This window comes from Anabrus simplex, chromosome 1 (assembly GCF_040414725.1).
Source record: "Anabrus simplex isolate iqAnaSimp1 chromosome 1, ASM4041472v1, whole genome shotgun sequence".
Lineage (NCBI taxonomy): Eukaryota > Metazoa > Arthropoda > Insecta > Orthoptera > Tettigoniidae > Anabrus > Anabrus simplex.
The window spans coordinates 321,289,976-321,314,151 of NC_090265.1; the positions used below are offsets into that span (position 1 = coordinate 321,289,976).

At 39.8% G+C, this 24,176-nt stretch overlaps 1 protein-coding gene and 1 pseudogene across 3 annotated transcripts in view; both read left to right on the plus strand.

Annotated features, from left to right (window-relative positions):
- Nucleotides 1–24,176, plus strand: part of LOC136856749 (serine-rich adhesin for platelets) — a 369,374-nt gene that overhangs the window by 258,792 nt on the left and 86,406 nt on the right. For all 3 annotated transcript variants that reach the window (XM_067134840.2, XM_067134838.2, XM_067134839.2), the window contains 2 exons: nt 9,734–10,139; nt 15,315–15,434. In XM_067134840.2, the coding sequence (XP_066990941.2) occupies nt 9,734–10,139; nt 15,315–15,434 (526 nt within the window). The remainder of the gene's footprint in view (nt 1–9,733; nt 10,140–15,314; nt 15,435–24,176) is intronic.
- On the plus strand, nt 2,688–6,216 carry LOC137497019 (uncharacterized; annotated as a pseudogene).

Below are 24,176 nucleotides of genomic sequence, written 5' to 3' on the forward strand. Positions count from 1 at the left end.
CAACAATATGGCAAAATATATCAACAATGATGACTGAGTCCACATTCTTACATAACTATAAAAACGTTTTGAAACAAACTTGTTAGGAAAACTTGCACTGTGCTGTTTCTTTACAGAGGTCTCACATGGTAGTGCTTGTGACATTCAGGATGAAGAGGTGTGTTACATTTTTCACACTTGTACGTTGTTCTACCTTTGCACTGCTTGCATCTCGAATTAGGTTGCTCACTTTTTATTATCCAATGATTTCTTTCATCAAACCGTGTTGCATTATAGGCGGTGCCACTGATTTGAAATCTTGGACCGGAGCACTTCCGTTCACTTACATACTGCAGGAGCAGTTGCTGACTAATATCTTGCTGGAACATTAGCAATGTTATATTATTACCAAGACTTCGGAAAAGGCTCCAAGCGTTCACAACAGCTGCGTTCAGCCCCCAAACAAACAATGGCCACCACCATTTTTTGGACCAGATATGAATCCTGTATGTAGCCACATATTGGTCATTGAATCAACTCCTCTCATGTATTTATTATAGACTACTATTAGTTTAGGTTGAGGCACTTCAGTTTGGCAGACCATCTTTTAGCATATGTAAGTGGATTGGATTTTACAGCATTACTAGCAACTGTTACAACTCTATTGTCAAACCACCTTACTAACACTATTGTATCATCGGCAACTGTTTGGTCCATAGCTCTCCTTCCTTTCTTTTCTAATGATTTCTTGTCAATGAGGGGTGCATCTCCAGTCCTATTTTCTCTGATAGTCCCCGTAGCAGCTATTCCTTTTTGTGACAAATCTTCCAGAAGAGGAATGGAGGTGAAAAGATTGTCAAAAACAATATGTGAACCAGCTCCAATGTTACATTTTTTGGCAAGTGTTGTAACAATATCATATCCTTGGCCTGATCCTGAAGGTGGAATACGAGTGCTGCTTCCGCAATATGGTTCGACATGAAGCATATAGCCATCTGCTGAACAAATGGTCCAAAGTTTAAAACCAAACCTGATGGGTTTGCCACGAATGAACTGTTTTGTACGGTGTCTTCCATAATAAGGTACTATAGTTTCATGAATGCTTAGAAACTCTGGATTATCTATAGCTTTGAACGCTTCATTGAGCATGTCAAACATGGGCCTAACTTTGTAATAAGTCTCCATCAATAGCTGTGTTATCTGCTAAGTGAATCCGTCTCATTATATCATCAAACGTATTTCTGCGCATGGATTTACTTACAAGTTCGTTATGTGTGTCAGAGGACAAACTCCAGAACATACGTCTGGTAGGCAAAGGTACGTAACCAGAAAGGAGTAATATTCCTAAGAAAACTAGAATATTTTCTTTAGTCAAGCACTCTACTGAAAGATTCTTTTGTCCACTGCATATTTTACTTTGCTCTAAAATGTGATCAATGAGTTTATTTGGATAAAGTACCTGAAAGGCGTCCATAGGAGATTTCAAGTGTTCCCTCCAATAATCTGTCAGATTTGGATGGTAAGGCTCTTTGTACGATGGTATGTTTAGTCCAACTCTTTTGTCACAAGCACCAAAACTTATTTTCTGATTTTTCACCTTTTTTGGTGGCATTTGAGCTTCATCTGTTGTAACAGCTGGTCCGGCTAATGATGTAACCGAAGTATGGCGCACAGATCTCTGGTGGAGGACATTGGAGGTCTCTCTGGATATAGGAAATTTAGGTGACATATTGGGTGCAAGGAAAGCCATTTTCTCTAGTCCACTTTCTTTGACTGGGTCGATGGGTATTACTGCTGAGGTTGATGGTGAGCATAAAGTATTAGAATTACTAAATACTGGCTGATCTTCGTCCGTTTCTATAAGTAGTTCAGCAGAACTTTTGAGTATACGCCTAGGTAAATGATGCAACTGAAAATCCACTTCATCACTTTTGTCGGAGTCAGCATCTGTCTCTGCGTTTGCATCTTCAACTGGCGGGAGTACAGAAATTCCAGTCACATTGACATCATCCAGCGCATCACATTCTAACAGGTCACATATTTCATTGACGCACAGCCTAAAATAAAAAGAACACGCATTTTTAGAACTATAAATATTATGGCTAACAATGATAGTGTTATATCCCAATGGCAGGAAATCCTGCCAGAGGATTTAAATTGTTCATTGTTGCCCTTTCAAGAATAATGATCAAAATTCCAGTAGCAACACAGTCTTCCTGACTGTCTTGAGAACTTAAATACATAATATTACTCAAATCCAAGCTGAAGTAAAGGAATACTTACGATGTATGTCTGTTGCTGTATGCCATTTCATTCCACTCTGTCTTTTGCTCAAACTAATACACCTGTGGTGATTAATAGCACAAAATGATGGTATGGATCTTTATAACTGGCTTCTCTATGAAGGTCAAGGAATATGCTAATGCAATGAATAAACAAATTAACTGAATGCACTGCCATCTAGGTAGAGAAAACTATACCGGTAGGAAATCCTACCAGTGGGATGAAATGGGTTAATATTACAGGGGAGAAAGGGTAAGGTTGCACCCTTAAGGCCTGTTTTCACATGTAGGACTGTGCTGCGACTGTGCTTCGACCGTGCTACGGCGGTGTCGCCTACTGTGTCTTTTCACATGTAGGACTATGCTGCGACTGTGTTGTGGTCACGTGGTCCTTGTTCATTGCATCTGTGCTCACAGGTTGGAGACATGGATCCGAACGAAGAAGACGTAGTTATCGCCTGTGCAGCGTACATTGTTTTACAACAAAAGAAGAAGAAAAATAAGAAACGATACTGGGTTCATAAATTGTTTACAACGAGAGAAGAAGGAGAGTTTCACACAATTTTCGGTCGGCTACGAAATGACCAAGAAAAATTCGTAAAATATTTTCGAATGAGTTACTCCAAGTTTGACAATTTGCTTCAACAACTGAAACCACATCTCACGAAAAAGAATTCAAAATGGAGGAAATCCATTAGTGCAGAAGAGAGACTAGCATTAACATTACGGTAAATAATATTCATATGTACTGAAGTATTTTGATCGAACATCAGTGTACGTTTGGTGTAAATTTGGCACTTACATGTCCACTAGCATTATACGCATATATATGCAGTTAATTAACTTTGAAATGTACACTGAGTAGATATTAATATTAATTTTTACAAATTTTCCAGGTATCTCGCATCTGGAAATTCGCAGATCTCCACGAGTTTGTTACATAATTTCCCCGACAGCTGTTCACTCTATAATAGTCTTCACATGTGAGGCTATTTGGGACATTTTGTCTCCACAAGAAATGCCCCAACCTACTGAGGAAATGTGGAAGAAAATATCTGAAGAATTCTATGATCTGTGGCGTTTTCCGAACTGTATAGGAGCTTTAGACGGAAAACACGTTGTTATTCAAGCGCCCCCAAGCAGCGGGTCTCTCTTTTATAAAGGTAATCGCCCACTGCAGGGAACCGCGCCGCGCCGCGCGGAACAAGCTTGTGGAACATTCCACGGGCCATTTTCCGAGACTTCGCCCATACAGCACACCTCACCGCGCCGCCTCTCTCCAGTTAGGGAAGTGCAGCTCACACAGAAATATGAGTTCCAGTTCCGAGGAGGAGTTATTATTTGCGGTTGCGATACTTGCAAATGAGGAAGAAGAAAAACGCGAAAGAAAAGTTTGGGTCCACAACATTTATGAGAAAAGGGAAACGTACGGAGAGTTTCACCATTTATTTCTTGATCTACTAAAGGACCGAAGTAAATTTTCCCACTGCTTTCGTATGTCCCAAGAAAAATTCTATGAACTATTGAACCTAGTTAAGCCGTGTGTACCGAGTTCGATAGCTGCAGTCGCTTAAGTGCGGCCAGTATCTAGTGTTCGGAAGATAGGTTCGAACCCCACTGTCGGCAGTCCTGAAAATGGTTTTCCGTGGTTTCCCATTTTCACACCAGGCAAATGCTGGGGCTGTACCTTAATTGAGGCCACGGCCGCTTCCTTCCCACTGCTAGCCATTTCCTGTCCCATCGTCGCCATAAGACCTATCTGTGTCGGTGCGACGTAAAGCAACTAGCAAAAGACTGCAATTATGTATGGAAAGATGTCAAAGAGGGAACTGGAAATCAAGTAGGGATGACATAAAAATGTTAGTGCTCAACTATAGAAGCATTGTAAACAAAGGAATCGAATTAAGTAATTTAATAGATATATACTTACCAGATATTGTAATAGGAGTTGAATCATGGCTGAGAAATGATATAATGGATGCAGAGATATTCTCACGGAACTGGAGTGTGTATCGTAGAGATAGGATAGGAACGGTAGGAGGGGGAGTATTCATTCTGGTGAACGAAGAAGTTGTAAGCTACGAAAAAGTTAAGGATGAAAAACATGAAATTCTGGAGGTAAGGCTCTTCTCTAAAGATAATAGGCAACTTGATGTCTTTGGAGTGTACAGACCGGGAAAGGGTAGCGCTGACGCTGATTCAGAATTATTTGATAAGATAATCAGCTATGCTGGAAATGATATTTTTTTTTTGCTAGGGGCTTTACGTCGCACCGACACAGATAGGTCTTATGGCGACGATGGGATAGGAAAGGCCTAGGAGTTGGAAGGAAGCGGCCGTGGCCTTAATTAAGGTACAGCCCCAGCATTTGCCTGGTGTGAAAATGGGAAACCACGGAAAACCATTTTCAGGGCTGCCGATAGTGGGATTCGAACCTACTATCTCCCGGATGCAAGCTCACAGCCACGCGCCTCTACGCGCACGGCCAACTCGCCCGGTGGGAAATGATATGGAAAGGAATGTGATAGTAGCAGTCCCCCTGTGGGTGGGGGTGGTAGAATAACACCCACGTTATCCCCTGCCTGTCGTAATAGGCGACTAAAAGGGGCCCCAGGGGCTCTGAACTATGGAGCGTGGGTTGGCGACCACGGGGGCCCTCAGCTGAGTCCTGGCATTGCTTCCACTTACTTGTGCCAGGCTCCTTACTTTCATCTATCCTATCCGACCTCTCTTGGTCAACTCTTGTTCTTTTCCGACCCCGAAGCTATTAGGTTTGCGAGGGCTAGGAAGTCCTTCATTTTCAAGCCCTTCGTGGCCCTCGTCTTCCTTTGGCCGATACTTTCATTTTTCGAAGTGTCGGATCCCTTCCATTTTTCCGTCTGATTAGTGTTATATAGAGGATGGTTGCCTAGTTGTATTTCCTCTTAAAACAATAATCACCACCACCATCACCTGTGTCGGTGCGACGTAAAGCAACTAGCAAATAAAAAAGCCGTGTGTAGAGCGAGAAAATATCACCTATCGCCGAGAAAAGGCGTACAGTGCACAATACCACTAACCGCGTGAAGGTACGAGCGTGCTGGCACTAGTCGAGGACTCACGAAGACTGCCGAAACGGCACGAAACCACATTCTTTCCGTTATTCCTTCCTTCTACCCTCGCCCATACAAGCGCGCCGAAAGGAAAAAGTTCCGTTCCAGAAACCTGGGGGCTTCTGGTGCGGAAATTCCACAAGCTTGTTCCGCGCGGCGCGGCGCGGCTCCCTGCAGTGGGCGTTAAGGCATTTCATTTCACAAGAAGCAGACCACGGAAATTTCTTCTCGGCTGCGCTGCGCGGCGCGGCGCGGTGTAGTGGGCGATTACCTTAACTATAAACATACTTTCTCTATCGTTCTTTTGGCATTAGTGGATGCCAAATACAGATTCATTGCTGTTGATGTAGGAGGTTATGGCAAGTCCAGTGACGGAGGACTATTCTCAAGATCAGTTTTAGGAAGATCTTTGGAAAACAAAACGTTAAATATACCAGGTCCTAAACCGTTGCCAAATTGTAATGAACCTGTTGTGCCTTATGTAATACTTGGTGATGAAGCTTTCCCACTGAAAACGAACGTATCTGATGCGTCCGTACCCCGGATCCACAGCTCGCAGTGATGAAAGGCAGGCGAATTATAATTTCCGGCAGTCGAGAACACGACGAATAGTGGAGAATGCCTTTGGCATTGCTGTCCAGAGACATACGGTACTCTATGGAAGACTCCATATGCACCCAGAAAATGCTGAAAAAGTAGTGTTGGCAGTCTGTGTATTACACAACTATTTACTCAGTGACCTGCCAGTAGTAAACGATTACGAAGACAACATAATACGTCCTGAGCAATCATTGTTTACTGCGCTACCACATGTTGGGGTTCATGGAAGTTTTGAGGCTACAAGAGTCAGGCAAACGTTTTGAGAATATTTCATGAATGACAAATTGGGTCCCTAGACAAGGGATATTGTGATGGAAGGAAAGTGTGATTAATAACTGATAACACAAAGACGTACATGTACAGTTTGCTTCATTGTATTTTATTCACTGTATTTTCAGCACAGTATATGATACATATGCTCTGTTATTAAATGACACTAGTTAAAAAATAAAATGTTAATGTTATATTCTGTCCTCCATGCTAGGCTACTGGTAATGAGTTTCTTGGCTCGGTATTATGGCTGGAGTACTTGTGCCAGGATCATACAAGCTGAGATGAGGGAGATTGCCATGTGCGGAAACGTGATGGGTCCTGTTTCCAGTATTCATATTAGCTAAATTATATCCCACTATATTGCTGTTTCTCTGCATTGCTTCCTTTCGAAGAATTTCTAATTCCTTGTTGTTAACAATGTTGAAAATTTCCCGCTTAATTTCTGCCTGTTCGAGTTCATTAAATTTCAGCATTGTTTCGGATATGTCGTCGAAGAACGTCATCAGTTTCCTTTTGGCTGGGTCCAACATCTGCTGAGTTGTGGTTCTGGATGAAATAAACTGATTTAACGTTGTCGCTAAATCAGATGTACGTGTAGATGACTCCTGTGATGTTGCACTTTTACGCTTTATTGACACCGTTGATACCGCTGGGGACGGAGTAGATCGTGGTGTTGAATTATCAGCATTATTATCAGCAGACTCGTATGTGCCCTCACTTTCCTCCCGTTCTTCGTCCAAATTTGTGAGAGTTCTGAAAAAAAGAAAATAATAATAATAATAATAATAATAATAATAATAATAATAATAATAATAATTGTTTGTAATTTTTACGGATAACCTAAGAAACATTTGAACTTACTCTCGCTCCTGTAGAAAAGGTTTGAGAAATTCCATTTGCATTTCAAACCTCCATCTTTTAATTTTCTTGGCAGCCTGGCCACTCACAGTTCTTCTCCTGTTCAAGGCTCTTCTATAGTAAGATTTCAGCAAAGTCCATTTATTTTTGCATTCTTCAGCTGAAAATAGCGGGGAAGTACAAATTAATCACTTCAGTTTGGCCTAAACGATATCTTCCTGCACAATAACAGGCTTCTAGAAGAAACTTACCAGTGATGTTGAGTTGCACTGCAATATCCTTCCATATTTTGTCTTTTAAATGGTTGTTGTCATAGTCTCTATGCTGCAAATTATAAAGGCATTCATGTTGTTGAACTAAAATTATCACTTGTTCTTCCATCTTTAAGGAAGACAACTGCGCCACACCTATTACTGCAAACTATCACACAATGTATCTCAACCAACGAGCACAGTACTCAGACAGCGTACTACGCACTCGATGGTATTCTGTCCTCATTTATCTCTGGATCACGTGCGACCGAGTGCTTCCGATTACCACCGAAATAAGACGGAAGTCCGGCTTGACGACACTACGGCGACCGTTTCTAATTTTCACATGTGGTACTGTGCTGAGACCAGGCGACGACTGTGTGGGCCGTAATCGCTCTGCTTGGCGAGTCATGACAGCACGGTACCAACACGGTAGGGACACAGTCCTACATGTGAAAATACTCAACTGCTGTTCAATGCAAATGGAATGCTTTATACTGTTTGGCGATTGCGGACGACACAGCACGGTCGAAGCACAGTCGCAGCACAGTCCTACATGTAAAAACAGGCCTTTAGGGTACGTCCTTACACGGAGAGGACTATACTTCTACCCCCTTGCGGGAGCGGAATTATCTATAGACAGGATCGGTGAAAGTTGATCCCGGTTTATGGTATAGGCCTACTCCACCGACTACGGGGTGTGTGGCAAGCTTGGCTGCGCCTGCGTATTGCTTCCTTCAGGCTACAAGCCAGAGCTCACTTCACATGAGCACGAGCCAGGTTCCCCGGGAGAACAGAGCTAGGTGTACGACAGATCTCGTCCTGATTTTCACGAAACAAAAATTCATATCGTACTCAAAACAAAGAAAAGGCACCAGGATAGTTGTACTGTACATAAACAATATTCCTTACAGTTCCAAGCTACGTGTTGTAGCCCGGTAGCACGTGCTGACCGGCCGCCACAGTACTTAGGTCTAATTACCTCGTTCTGGAGATACTCTACCCTTATTCTTCTACAGACAGATTTCACTTTTTTTTTCCTATTTGTTTCACGTTGCACCGACACAGAGAGATCTTATAGTGACGATGGGATAGGAAAGGCCTAGGAATGGGAAGGAAGCGGCCGTCGCCTTAATTGACTTTCTCTATCCCAGGCTTAGAGACTCTTAGTTCAGTACAGATCGGATATAACACTTAGGAACAATATAACATACCTGTGAAAATACTTATCCGAGCAATTAACAATGAACACGCACAAAATAACTAGGAATTTCCATAAACAAGGTGTAAAAGTAGCTTTCAGAACAAACAACATGCTACAAAGCACATTAACAAATGCAACCTAACCAAGAAAGACTGTTTCTCCAAATCAGGAGTTTATGAACTTGAATGTCAAGAACCAAATTGCAATGCCACATATATAGGCCAAACAAAACAATTTCCACACCAGATGCAAAGAACCAAAAATGCAGTCAGATACAAATGCCATTCAGCATTCGGAGAGCACATATATGACAGCTCCCACCATTTCACAGACCACTACACAGATCTTAAAATTTTGCATATCGGAAATTAAAAGCAAATCGTACATAAAGGAGGCAGTAGTAAAGAAGACCCCTACTCCCCTCTTCCACATACGATGTTATGGAGGTTGTTATTGTATCATTAAAAATAATCATGCAAGTACTCTTTAATTCATTATTTACACGTTTATGTCCGAAATCATTAGCATACATCAATTATCTAATATATACTAAGGCACAGATTTTAACTACATAGCAATCCTCCTCGCTCAGCAGAACAGATTTCGTCCCCTTACCCCTACACCAATTCGGTTTCACATCAAAATTGAAGGCAAATCAAACATAAATGAGACGATAGAAATAACACATAGAAAAAAAATTGAGCCAATCAAACCAATCTTGGCAATCAAACATATCTGAAAAAATCCCCTCTCTTCGCACTACTAAACTAATTCAGTTTCGGTAAAACAACATTCACACTTACTTTTTTAATTGGAGATCTTCAAGAACATGGCTGTAGCATGTTTGAACCAACACCAGTGATCTTAATTCTCATCTACACGTGTGCATTCTAAGAATTAATTGATGTTAGAACAACTTGAATACTGGTATTGTGATCTGTCTTATGTTCCTTCAAATATATGCATACATACTTATTTAAGGCACTGGCTTTTAGCGGCTTGTAACGTACCGCTATAATGAAACGCAGTGAAATCGGTTAGTATCACTATATACATTATTTTTGGTCTAAGGTTTATATTGTAGTGACACTTTACCTGTGAATTATTAGCCTATGTATGCACATTACTCCTAACTCACAACAAACAATATTAGCCATAAGATCACCTATCTGATAACTACATTTTCTTTTTCAGATCAGACAATGAAAAGAATAATAATAATACAATAGATATAACATCTCTGGTAAATAGAGTGAATAATATTACACTCAAACCATCAAACATGGGACTGAGAGAGCCAGGCAGTATCAGGATTGAACATGAAAGCAATGAAAATAAAAGAGATAATGGCAGCAATATTGTTACAACTGAGCTTATTCCTCAGTTGTCTAACATTAAAATTGCTGAAGAAGCCAGCATTGAATTGGATAAAGAGAAGACAGACACATGCGTAGTTGACAACAGATCTGATGTGAAGGAAGGAAAGCATGGCAAAGACAATGAAGAGGCTGGAGAAACTGTAAAGGCTGAGTTGTGTTGTCGTGGTCCTGCAAGGTCAGACTTCCTTTCCGAACAGAGATCTAAGTCCAGTCCTTACCAGGTATGTAGAAACGATTAATCTGTAGCTAAAGTAGCCTTTAAAAAGATAGTGCATTTTGAAGTGTTTATTGAAGTTATTACTCAAATCCTTCTTTCTAGTTTCACCTTTTTGTTCAGAGAAAAACTGATTAAAAAGTACAAATTTATGACAGACATGTCAGTCACTTGGCCTTTCTAACAGCAATGAACATTTGTATATGTTTCACTTCATATTTTGGCACAACTAATATCATTATACTTATGGTGCAAGGTGGGGGTTGCTCCATTATATCAGCTTTTTCAGATATTACCAAAAAACTGATTCAGAGACAGAGAATCCACAAGGGATAATTGCTAGGGATAGCTGCTAGAATAGGGGTACCATACAGTAACATCATCAACGGGACAGTAATGTACTGTAATGCCATTCAAATTTTTATGCGGTATTTATAGGATAAAATGCTCTTATATATTTTTAATTCTGAAATACCCCGATGAGGAATACTTTATTTTTCTCTACATATACCGTATTATTGGTGATTTATTATTGGCAGTGAATTATGTAGAACATCTAAATAAATATATTTTTAAAATGAAACAGAAATGCCAAAACAAAGGAAGAAATTAACTGAAATTTTTAGACAGATCCTTGGGCACCAAAGAGCAACCCAATCGCCTCCCGGTGACTGGCAGGCATGTAATACTTTTCTTCAAAGTACGTAAAATAGCTACATCAGTTGGCAGAGATACTGCGCAGTTCTTCAAAGACTTAAAATTTGACAAATGTTTTGATAAGTTCTACAGTACTACTCCTGACCCTGTGGTGCTTGTTATTTCTCAATAGTTCCCCTTTCAGGCAAAAACCAAGAACATGAGAGAGGGTTTCTATCTCACTACAGTGACGGCAGTGGTTTTGTTGGCTTCTGCGTGAAATGCTTTGGACTGCTAGTACATTGCAGTTTATTTTGATGGCATTAGTCCATTGGGAAGTTGAAATTCCTTTCTTGATTGTAATCCACGTATTTTTGTATATTTTGAAAAATGCAAGACATCTTTTCCGCAGTATGGTAGATTTTCCCATGTTTCAAACTGCTGATCTCTCGGTTTCTTCTGAAGAATCTGTACGTTATGTTGTTCATCAGGAGCAAAACCAAGGCTTCTTAGATTACCTACCCTGTATTTCTTGCTGAAAATTTCTCGTTTGTAACAGAAGTGGGTCAACATCGGAGTCCAGCCTGTTAAGGACCCCATACACGCGCAGACTTAGTCGGGGGTAAGTCTGCACAAACCAGTCTCTTCAGACATGTCTCTGTGTGTATGGCCGATAAGTCTGCCGACAAAAAGTCTGCAGGCAAGTCTCTGACATTCTAGCGTTGTTTGAATTCAGCCGGAGACTTTGCGACGAAAGCGCCATCTCAGAGTTGCGGCAGAAAATGTAAATGTGGTAACCTACAAATATGAAAACTGAAATTTATTTTTGCGCGTCTTGTGTCCAGATAACAACTCATCTTCTATACCGACTACCGGTATCTAATTAATTTCGATCCGCATACATTTTTCAACCATCCGAAGCCCATAATCTTAAACAGAAAATAGCTGAGCGTGACGTACCGTATTCAACTTCCTCGGTAAATAGTCATTTAGTCTGAGCGTGTGTGGGCAACTGCATACTTCCGACTTACCTCCCGGAGGCAAGTCCGTGCAGGTAAGTATTCCAGAAGTCTGCCCTTTACAGTTGTTAATGCATTGAAGGAAAACTTCCCAATATGTTTTCATAATGCCCAAGTTACGCATATTTTTTGAGCTCTAGAGAATACAGTCGGGACAATCTGTTGGTAAAACAGTTATTTCCTTTAGGCCCTACTGTACTTCTGATTAATTTATCAACAGCATTCAAAAACCCATGTGTGAGTTCTAAGTTGTTTAATTCCTTTAATTCCCTTAATATGAAATCAAACTGGTGAAATGTATTGTCATTGGGCTTCACCCTCAGAGCTTCAACGCATCTCCCCTGTATTCTTTACTCCCTGGGGTATAGGCCTAATCATATGATGTACTATAGTTTTCTTCTTAAGGGAATAAAGAAGAGATGTTCAGGGGAATTATAAATGATACGATGTATATTCATCTTCATTTATTCCATTTCTCAGAGTCACTGTTTCCATGTGTTTCTTGCTGTTAGACATACACGTTTTATTAGAAACGGAAATATAGTCTTAAAAGTTAGATCTTAAAGAGAAGGTCTTAATTTATGGATACGCTTCGTAGAAGACATTTTTGCCGTAATAGATCAAAAAGAGAATAACAGTGTCGATATCCTCAATAAATTAAATACACTTGATTCCAGAATAAAGTTCACACTAGAAAAAGAAAAATCAATAAATTTTTTGGACATAAATGTAACACGAAAAAGGGAAGAGTTCGTCTTCAAGATACATAGAAAACCTACTTTCACTCCCACCACAATAAAAAAATACTCATTGCACCCAGAATCGCAAAAAAGGTCAGCTTATTACAGTTACATATACAGAGCGTTTAACATACCCCTTACACACACAGAAAGAGAAAAAGAACTGCTCTTTATTCGCAAACAAGCCCAGTATAACGGTTTCGAACCAAAGATAATAAACAAAATAATCGGTAAATTCAAACAAAAATTGCGAACCAATCTAACACCCGAAACGAAAAAGAAAGACAAATACGCTAAGTTCACATTCAACAACCCTAACCTATACACAGTAACCAATTTATTCAGAAAACATAATTATAAGATCGCATTTTCAACCAGCAACAACACGAAGCAAAATTTTTTTTATCACAACATTGTCAATTCCCTAGGTAAAAACAAACACTCTAAATCAGGGGTATATAAATTAAAATGCCATCAATGTAAAAAAAGTTATGTCGGACAAACTGGGCACAGTTTTACTGTAAGATACCAAGAACATGTCAATGCCGAAAGACATAAAAAAATTTCCGCGATGGGCCAGCACATGAGTTTAACGGGACATCCATTTACAACCATAGAGCAGGACTTAACTATATTACATAAAATAAACAAAGGAGCTCTCCTTAATACTTTAGAAAACCTATATATTTATTTAGAACAAAAAAAGTGATCAAGACAATAACCTCAATGAAACTATTGATAATAGAAACCCTTTATTTGAAGGGACATTATCAAGTCTCGAAGCATTAGGCAAAAGACACAATACAGATAGTAGAAGAATGAACAAGACAGAGCCTCCGCCATTTTGTACATCCCCTCTACCCAGCCCTCCCAAAGTTGATGCCGTCACTGTAACCGACACGCCCCCTCCCCTCTCCGCAGCCTCACCTCCCCATAGGGAGGAGCATACAACGGAATACACACACCATTACTTCACCAGACGCAAAGCAGTATCAAACGCCCCTCCAGGGTCACAGTAGAATCAGAATTCAGCTATAGCAAGGTAAATGAACTTTTTTATTCATTCTATATTACGCAAAGACACAGCTTTCGAACAAATTCCCACTACCGTATTTTATTTCATTTCAGAAATTTGTAACGAGGCTCCCTTCACATTAATAGATCAGCAATCAGCTCCAAAAGTTTCCGCATTAGACTCAGTCAAAAGCACTATAAGCAAGCACACAACATACAACAACTTACCTGGAAGGAAAGGAAGAAAAACTTTCAACAATTCGAACAATGCTATGAAGTCAAACATTTTTTAAAGAATTTTAATTGCATACAGACTTTTTATGTAACAAAGTGAAATTTTTTTTGAACAACTATTCTAATGAATAGACATAGTTTTAAGTCAGTCAACCATGTAATCATCTGCTCTCATACCAGTAACACACTAACCCCACACTGTTTTTAATATCATCTATCTTAATTCGTATTTAGTTTTTAAGTGAATCAATGTATTTGTAAATCTATGTATTTTAAAATTTTAACCATTCACCTAAGCCACTATAACAGCTGAGGATGTTCCTAAACAAGGAACGAAACATGTACTGTTAACATATAAATAAAAAATTTGCCAAAAGGTAAAATAAAGTATCAAAACGGTGGAAGATTCTCAATAGTGTAAAGTTTAGTATTTCCATCTGCTGCCAAGTACCATTCCTGCCTTGCCAAGTGCACCTACCAGTAATTGGAAGATGGCTTCGACACTAACACTCCCTATTATGCTCTATCCCATATATTGGAGATGAGCCCTAAATCATAGTTAGAAAAACCTCCTAGGGTTATGTGGAGAGGATACTCAACAATCCTTCAAGCTTTACTGAAAATGTGCACCGAAGTTTCATTTCTATCTAGTTTAATGCTACCTATTGTCTTAGACTGGTACAAACTGGCCTAATACAGAGCTGTTTGTACTTCCTGATGAGAGTGGCTATATACACCCATCATTCAGAAATTCTTAAGTACCACGTCGTGGTAACGAAGTAATGAATGTAGAAGTGACACTAGTCCACTATGGTACAACAACCATAAGACAAGTCCTCAGACCTCCAGCGAAATACGAGACAGAATCGAACAGAATAGAATGAAGTCGCAGAGAGAATCCCCCCAAGAGCTCCAGCACACCCTTTTATAACCTTTCCTGGCTCTAATTACAGGTCGCTGCACGTGGTCCAGTCAGGTGACAACGTCTCTCCCCACTCATAATATTGAAGATGATGGATCCAAACGATGCTATCAACTGTTCTTCCATTTGCCATTTCACTCAGTATCCATGACAACGGGACGCTCCTTTGAAAATGTAGGCGGTGACCAGTTTGAATTACTCAGCTCGAAATACAGTAGCTGCGGTTACAACGCTTGAAGTCATGCCCGCTTTACCCAGAATTTGATGTCTAAATTTGTCACTCCTCCTTCCTCGGTGATGTGGCAAGATAGAGGAAAATTTACTGCAAGTTAAATTTAAACGAATGTCGCAAGAATCTATGTTAATATAAGGATATTCAGCCCTCGTTTAAAAGTCGTAGTTACAAAGTAATGAAATGATAGTGAGCAAATGATCAAACATGAATTATAATAAAATTACATGCGAAGATAAATATCATGACGTAAAAATATATCATACTTGAATTAATTAAACATAATAAAATTACCACAATTACATTGTGATGTCTGGAACGTTACAAGCTTTCATTCACTAGTTTTGCTTAAGTGAGTTATCAAATATAATTGAAATGTTGGCAGATCCACCTTAGTTCCCGTAACCGTACCGATTGCGGAGGAGTTGTGTACGTGGGGCAGTCTGACATTGGACCAACAGAAGAAACTGTCAGCATTGACCAACTCCAAGCCAGTTTATTTGAGGTAAGTTTATTTAGACTTTTATTATTATATATATTATCTTTTTCTTATATGGAACCAAGACATCTTTCCCTGCTTGTCTTTTATTACTTGTAATAGTATAACCATAAAACCTCAATATGGTAAACATCTCTTTCTTGACTACTCTGGTTGATTACATTCTCTAGACTTTAAAAAGTCGCTACTTCCCTGATAAACTTTATCAGTTGCCATTTACGGAAATTAACTTAAATATATACAGATATTCAAGGCGCTTGTTAAAGTATGCAACTCCATAGGAAATATTAAATTTTTGGATTGTGTTGTGTCTCCCATTCCACTTCCACCTTCTCATGTGCCAGGAACCTAGTAAAACAAATTATGATTCCTCTTTTTTCCGTCATTAACTCTTGCTTTTACATAAAAATATGCAAGTCAGATTTTGTAATTTTTGAGATTTTCCACTACCCAATTTCTTCTGCTCTATTCACTGGAAATATCCATAAAGTCTTCAAGATAGTTTTGGTTACTGAATTCTCTAATTTCATTTTTCTTGCCAAGTTTCAAGAAAGGAATTTCATTCAGGTAAAATGCATCAATACAATTGCAGGTACACAGCACCAGATACTGTAACAAACCCACTACATAATTTTGAAGAGAAATATTCTTATTATTTGAGAACAGACATTGAAAGATTCTTTAACTAACATTTTTTATTCATAAACCCATGACACTGGTGAGTTTTAAATGCCTGCATACTACATAAGAAATAAATGTGTGCGTTTCCATTAAATGAACTTTTTTGTTGTTATTTTGAACAGATTTCATCAGTGATTTTGACGTTGACACTTTTTTTTTTTTGTAGTCATTGTGTTCAGGCAGCAAGTTCTAACTTCTTTAGGACCTGCTTTAATATTCCTAACGTAATCTTAGTGGCTTGACAATCAAGTTACATTGTCACAGACTTCTCACCAAAGGGTAATCAGTCAGGTTCAAATTCGGGCCAGTATCCAGTAATCGGGAGATAGTGGGTTCGAGCCCCACCGTCGGCAGCCCTTAAGATGATTTTCCGGGGTTTCCCATTTTCACACCAGGCAAATGCCGGGGCTGTACCTTAATTAAGGCCACTGGCCGCTTCATTCCAATTCCTAGGCCTTTCCTGTCCCATCGTCGCCGCAAGACATATCTGTAATACCAATATAATGGTCCGTTATTGGACATTATAAATTTTCCAGCTAACTCATTCTTGGTTGCCTGCGTTTCGCCCTCGTGTGCTAAGTTAGGCTCATCAGTTGGGACTTGGCACACCACCCAAGACGCAAGGCTAGTGCATACCGTGGAGGCCACTGCATAGGCTATTTGAAGCCACCAGCAGTGCCAATGCACTATGAGAGCTATGTCTCATTTCCAAAAATAGATGCCTGCCTGGCCATCAAATGATGTAGATGTTGATTCTCATAGGGAACCTAAAATATTTGTCCTGAATGAGTAAATTTATAATACCAATATAATGGTCCGTTATTGGACATTATAAATTTTCCAGCTAACTCATTCTTGGTTGCCAACTGATGAGCCTAACTTAGCACACGAGGGCGAAACGCAGGCAACCAAGAATGAGTTAGCTGGAAAATTTATAATGTCCAATAACGGACCATTATATTGGTATTATATAAATTTACTCATTCAGGACAAATATTTTAGGTTCCCTATGGGAATCAACGTCTACATCAGACATATCTGTGTCGGTGCGACGTAAGCAAATAGAAAAAAAAAGTATGTGATACAGTAGAGTCCCAAAAACTCAGCCTGATGTGGATTGAAGGGTGGCAGAGTTTGAGAAAATGCTGGGTTATTGGAAATGGAGTTAAAAAAGAATGGGTGTTTCCTCAGAAAATACAGTACTGTACTTGTATGTATTGTATACTTGAGAATACAACAGAGAATAAACTGCCTAAATACCCTTAAACAAAGGAAAAGTACGTACTTTATGAATGCATAAAGCTGTCCATAATGAAAATTAACTAGCCGACTTAGCAAAAACTGGCTACTTTTTTAAAAGAAATGCGTAATATCTTGTTGTCTTCTGCACTACACTCTGCATTTTGCTGCTTAATCACAAAGATGACGAAGAAACAGGAAGTCCATTACTGACGCATCTTGTTGTTCAAAATTCTGAAGGGCGGTTTTGACAGCCTTTAATCCCTCACTATGTGATATTATAGGAGCTTGTACGGGAAGTCCTCAACGTCTACGTCTTCATCATTTTTCGGCATTTTTTCACGAAACGTGACGTGGTGGAGGAGTTGGAGTGTGATGCAAGACAAAGGAATACGGAACCTTGAACGGGTCTGCGTGCAGTGGTTTTTTTTTTTTTTCTTGCCCTGCCAGGGTGCGGCCGAGTTATCCAGACTGCCAGGTTATCGAGTGCCAAGTGTTTGAGACTCAACTGTATTTTTTAAATCAAATCATATGTTTGCTTTTTAAAATTAAATCCATGTTCCATGTACTTGAGATTCTGTGGCTATAACCGTGATTTTTAAAATGCAGAAAACTGTAAACTTGCTTTATAAAATTATTTTTTAAACATAATTCTTTCCAAAGCCAGGACCATATTTGGCAGTGTTAACTTGGTTACTGCAGAAGACACCATCTGGAGATCTTGAAAGGAAGGCTGGAAATCAACAAGGAGACCTGATTGTGGAAAGACGAGTCCAAGAGGCGTTCAAGGAGGAGAACTTATGATTGGTGGAAGTTTAGGAACAGCCATGGCAGGTCATTTCTGAAGATGATATACAAGGCCGTTATGAAACATGGAAAGGCAGTGATTACAGAAGTTAAAGGAGAAGCAGTACAAGACTTCTACGAAGACCTGGAGACTTCTGAAGGTGTGAAACAAATCAATGAGGTTACCGCCCAACATAACAAGCATTACAGACACACCAACACCAAATATATTCTTGACTATAAAGGAAAAATTACAAAGGACATGGCCATCAACAACTGCTGGAGGGAGTACTTCGGTGAGTTGTTAGACGAATTTGCACGGAAAGAATATATTCTTGACAATAAGGGAAATTGCACACAAAGGACAGGGTTATTGATAACTGTTGGAGTACTTCAGCAAGTTGGTCAACAAAGAATTCCCATGGGACATAGCAACTCCACTGCTTCCTGTTCAAGGACCTGTACCCAAGTTCACTCCAGCTGAAGTTCAAGCAGCTACATCAAAAATGAAGAATGGTAAAGCAGTATGGCCTGATGACAATCCAGCTGAGCTATGGAAAGCTCAGAGTGCGAAGGGAAATGTCTGGCTGACAGAGGTGTTAACGAGATCTTTGCAGGCATGCCCACGCCAGAACAGGTTCTGCCAAAGTTGCCTCAAACAGAAGGGAGACTTCAGAGAATGTGGGAACTACAGAGGCATCAAATTTGCTTCACACACCCTCAAAATTTGTGTGTGTGTGTGTGTGTGTGTGTGTGTGTGTGTGTGTGTGTGTGTGTGTGTGTGTGTGTGTGTGTGTGTGTGTGTGTGTGTGTGTGTGTGTGTGTGTGTGTGTGTGTGTGTGTGTGTGTGTGTGTGTGTGTGTGTGTGTGTGTGTGTGTGTGTGTGTGTGTGTGTGTGTGTGTGTGTGTGTGTGTGTGTGTGTGTGTGTGTGTGTGTGTGTGTGTGTGTGTCTCTCTCTCTCTCTCTCTCTCTCTCTCTCTCTCTCTCATAATAAACAGCATCAGGAATATGGTGGTGGCAAACAGCTGAAACTGCCTTGAGGAAGACAGACATCCCACAGGCCTAGAAGCAGAGGAAAAACTCTTCACGTTAGAACAGTAAACTGTAAGTGATGCCCGAGAGTGCCCCTCCTGTCGGCACATACATGGGCAGGTTGGGAAGAAGTACTGGTAGCAGTATTAGTTGTTCAGAAAAGTATTGGTTGTGTGTTACAGTACAAGGAATCCATTGTACTGCAGAACTTGATTAATATTCTTGAGAAGCCAGTTTGAGTTAAGTTACCTTTCATTAAGTAGCTGATTATTTTTGTTTAGAAATTCTTGTACACTATATGCTATTTAACCAGATATTTTGTTCTTGATAAAGTAATTTGCATATTTTTTGAGTATGGCACAGTTCAGTACCATGTTTATTGTTTTTACATATCTTAATTTTTAAAGGTGAGAAGCAGGGTTTAAGCCACAGTTGTGTTTGCTGCATTTTGCTATCTGACTCCTAAAAATGCAACAAAATTTCAGTGCAAATTTGTAAAAATGTGACAACCACAATGGACTTGGGAAGGAAAAATGTATTTATTCTTCTCTTGATCCACTCTAATAAAGCAGTACCTTGAAAAACCCACGATCCTCTCTCAATGTACAAATAACAAATTTCTCAGAGTTCATTGGTACCACTGAAAACCAACTGGCCAACCTTTGCATTGTGTTCTATTGCTAGTATCTAGAGTCTACTTTCCAGTTATATAACTGTAAATTCAATTTTGAGTTCATTCCAAGAAAAGTGATAAGGAACATTAATATGTTACTACCAGTCAAATCGCTTACCACTGTAATAAATCTGTTAAAGGGATAAATGGATACTGGTAGTGTTAATATATGAAGTGGTGGGATTTTTTTTTTTTTTAAGAATTAGAACAGAGAGCTAATGCTGAACGGCAAAATGAGAGTAGAAAGTAAAGTGAAAGTAAAACTTAATTCAGAACTATACAAACATTTCGTAGAAAAGTGGAAATCCTTATAGAGTATAAGTAGTGTAGGGCACAGTATGGAAGTAATACTTCATTGTTTGTGTGCACTACATAATTATTTGATGTTTCACAATCTTTTAGATGTAACTTTAAAGCTTTTCTGTCTGTTGAACACACAAGTTCAATATAAAATACTACACTGTAACATACCTGTAAAAACAAAAACTAAAAAAACAAAACAAAAACACTATTAAACAAGAAATAAAAATACGCTATTAAACAAAGAATAACATGTTAACATTTATGCTCTCACGGCCCATACTTGTGGACATGATACGGGATTTTTGGCTTATGCCATGTCAAGAAAACAAGGTGAAACTCTTTACTTTTTGCAGAGAACTTTGCTCCGCTTCTTCAGAAGTATCGGAGAGGAGATCAGACGAATCCGGGATGAATGTGGCAGAAGAAATAAACTAATAAAATAAAATAAAATGTAATGAAAGACTCCAGGGGATGCAGTGCCACCCAGATTATATGGACTTCCTAAAATCCATAAAGAAGGCATTCCTCTTAGACCAATTGTTAGTGCGATGGGTTCTCCTACACATGCTTTGGCAAAGTACCTAAGCAAGTTGCTTCAGCCACACGTAGGACGTACTGAATCGTACATTAGGAACTCTCTGTACTTCCTTAATAAATTGTCAACCATAATCCTTCTGGTGAGTTTCGGATGTGGAATCCTTGTTCATTGAAGTGCTGAATGCCTTGGTCATGTCTCCCGTTGAGCATCTGTTTGCTGAGGACATTACTAAGCTATTTCACTAGTACATGACTTCAAGCTATTTCATGGAAGGTGGACAATTGTATGAAGAGATGGATGAGGTGGCTATGGGAAGTCCACTCTCGCCAGTAGTGGCTAATTTCTTTATGGAACATTTTGAGAGGGAGGTTATTGCTTTGGCGCCCATCAAACCTATGATTTGGTGTAGGTATGTTGATGATCCATTTGTGGTATGGACAGAAGGTCCTGAGAAACTTCATGTACTCACACAAATTGCTACCTCCATGCAGATTCACCACTAACCAGCACAAAAACGGGGCTTTCTCGCGACACTCACCATGAGAGCGACACAAATTTGCGAGCCTTGAAATGTCCAGGAGGAGATGGACACACTGTCATGTTTAAGGGTAATGGTTACAACAATGTACAGATTCATAGAGCTCTGCATCCCAGAGCAACGACCAAGCAAAGCTCACAGAAAGAAGTGAAAGGAGCTGCCTACTTGCCTTCATTTGCAATACCACAGACCGAATTGCCAAGGTCCTCCGCAAGCACAATATAAAAACCGTGTTTGGCACCATCACTAAAATTGCTCACAGTTTAGTGAAATGAAGTGGCATGTGGCTTTTAGTGCCGGCAGTGCCCAAGAACAAGTTCGGCTTGCCAGATGCAGGTCCTTTGATTTGACGCCCGTAGGTGACCCGCGCGACATGATGAGTATGAAATGATGAAGACATCCTTTCCCAGTGCCAGCGGAAATAACCAATTATGGTTAAAATTCCCGATCCTGCCGGGAATCGAACCCGGGACCCCAGTGGCCAAAGGCCAACACGCTAACCATTTAGCCATGGAGCTGGACCACAGTTTAGTTAAAAGCAAGGACAAATTGTCCCCACTATTACATCCTGGGGTGTACAAAATTCGTTGCACTTGCAGCAAGGTATACATTGGCCAAACATGCCAGTCAATTAGGACTCTCATCAAGGAACACCAAAGAAATATTCATTTCAACCAGCCAAAGAAGTCAGCAATAGCTGAGCACACCCTATCATCGGGTCATGATGTTGTGTTCCAAGATGTTCGAGGTCTTTCCCTCACTAAACACTACAGGTCTAGAATTCTACAGGAAGCTGTGGAAATGTGTAAAAATTCTAACAATTTCAACAGGGACACTGGCTATCAGTTAACACGTGGTTGCCAGCCATTAAGGATTTGCGTAGGAAGTTCTCTTCCCTATCCTTTCTACATCATTGTTACTTAATTTCGGTGTTTTCCAAATTCATATGTTCGTTATCACCAGTTGGTTCATTCTAAGTTATGTGTTAATGTCATACTTCCATAACGTTTGTACACCAGTTATGCCCCCTCTCACACCATCACACATCATCATCCTCCTCCTCTGGTTTTCTCCACATACTTTATGTGCATTCTTCAGCTCTGTTCTATTTTATACTGATACTGGTGTCTTTCATTGTGTTTTATTTTATTACTGGTAGTTTCTATTTATTTCTTCTACCTGATTCATCCGATGCCCCCTGTGATCTCTCTCTCTCTCTCTCTCTCTCTCTCTCTCTCTCTCTCTCTCTCTCTCTCATCCTGTATGGTAGAACATCTTAATTGGAGCTTAATGATGTTGTCAGCTCCTGCTTGGAGTGCTGTGCCAGCGTACAGCAAGCCATCTGGTGACGAACAAGCGTATCACTACAGCTCCAATGGCAATGCATTCTTAAATTCAAACCCTCATTATTGTAGAAGACTTCCTTGTGAACAGTTGAGATTTTCTTTTGAAGATGCGGAGCAAAGTTCTCTGCAAAACGTAAAGGGTTTCACCTTGTTTTCTCGACACGGCATAAGCCCAAAAGCCCATATCATGTCTAAAAGAATAACATGTTTCGTTTTTAAAAGATCATCACATTTTATCAAGTCACAATCAATATTTGGAAATATTTGTTTATTTCTGTTCAGACACCTAGGAATTTGAAGTTTGGATCTTATCTTAATGAATTCCTGCTTTGTCTCTACTCCAGCATACAATGGCAGGTATTTGAAAAACCATTGCTCTTTCATTGGCTCGAATCCAACTGGCTGCCAGTCCGATGACCCTCCATTACGTCACGCACCCCACCCGGGTCAGATCAATGATACGCTGCACTTTCCTTTGAAGTCTTTACCCCTCGTGTTCCCTTAGTATTATCATTGTTGTTGCTATGATTATTATTATTATTATTATTATTATTATTATTATTATTATTCACCTTAAAATTCTTTTTAAAAACTAAGGGTCCATAATGCTTTTAATGTACTGCCTGTTATGGTGGTACTTTTATTATTACTTTTTTATAACTAGAGAGTTCTTGTAAGATGTTATTTTTAGTGATAAATGATAATCTGAAAGACCGTCTTGAGTGGCGAAAGATGGTTCCTTAAATTTATAGAATTTACTACAGATAAGAATATCCTAGCCCACATTCCAGACCTTTAAGTCAGAGATTAACTCCTGTGGCATTCATTAAGCGCTAATGCAAAAAGTGTCAATGTTGTCCATTGGGGAAGGTCAATCATCATGGTGAGAGACCAAGAGTGGAGTTCAGCAAGGAAGTGCACTGTCCCCACTACTGTTCATTACTGGTATGGACAATATAATGAAGAGCGTCAAGGAATAGTTAAGTGAACTGAATTCAGTGGCCTTTGGTGATATGATTTGGGGTGAATCAGAAGGGGATGTACAGACCAGACTCAACGTATGGAAATCCCAGTTCCAGGAATATAACCTCAACATCAGCGAGACCAAGACAGCGGTGATGGCAGTAAACAGAGAAGGGCGTCCAGCAAGTGTAAAACTAGAAGACCACCAGCTAGAGTGTGTGGATAGTTTTCCTTATGTTGCAAGTGTAATCTCCAGTGATAATTTGGTCAGAAAGGAAATTACAAACAGAGTGCAAAAGGGATCAGAATTCTACCAACAAGTAAGAACACTTTTACGGGATGACATGATTCCAAAACCGGCCAAACTGATGATGTTTAACAGCTATTTCATACCAATATTGATGTATGGTATTGACGCGTGCACCCTCACAAAAAGAGATTCATCAAGACTGCGAGCTTCGGAGATGAAATTTCGTAGATCCACCATCCAGAAGACCAAGATGGACAAGTTAAAAAATGAGCTGGTGAGGAAAGAAGCTGGAATAAAGACATCCCTTTTAGACTGAATTGGCACATCCAGACTATGGTGGTATGGACAGGTGATGAGGATGGAGCCTACAAGAACAGCCAGAATAAATTTGGAAAGAC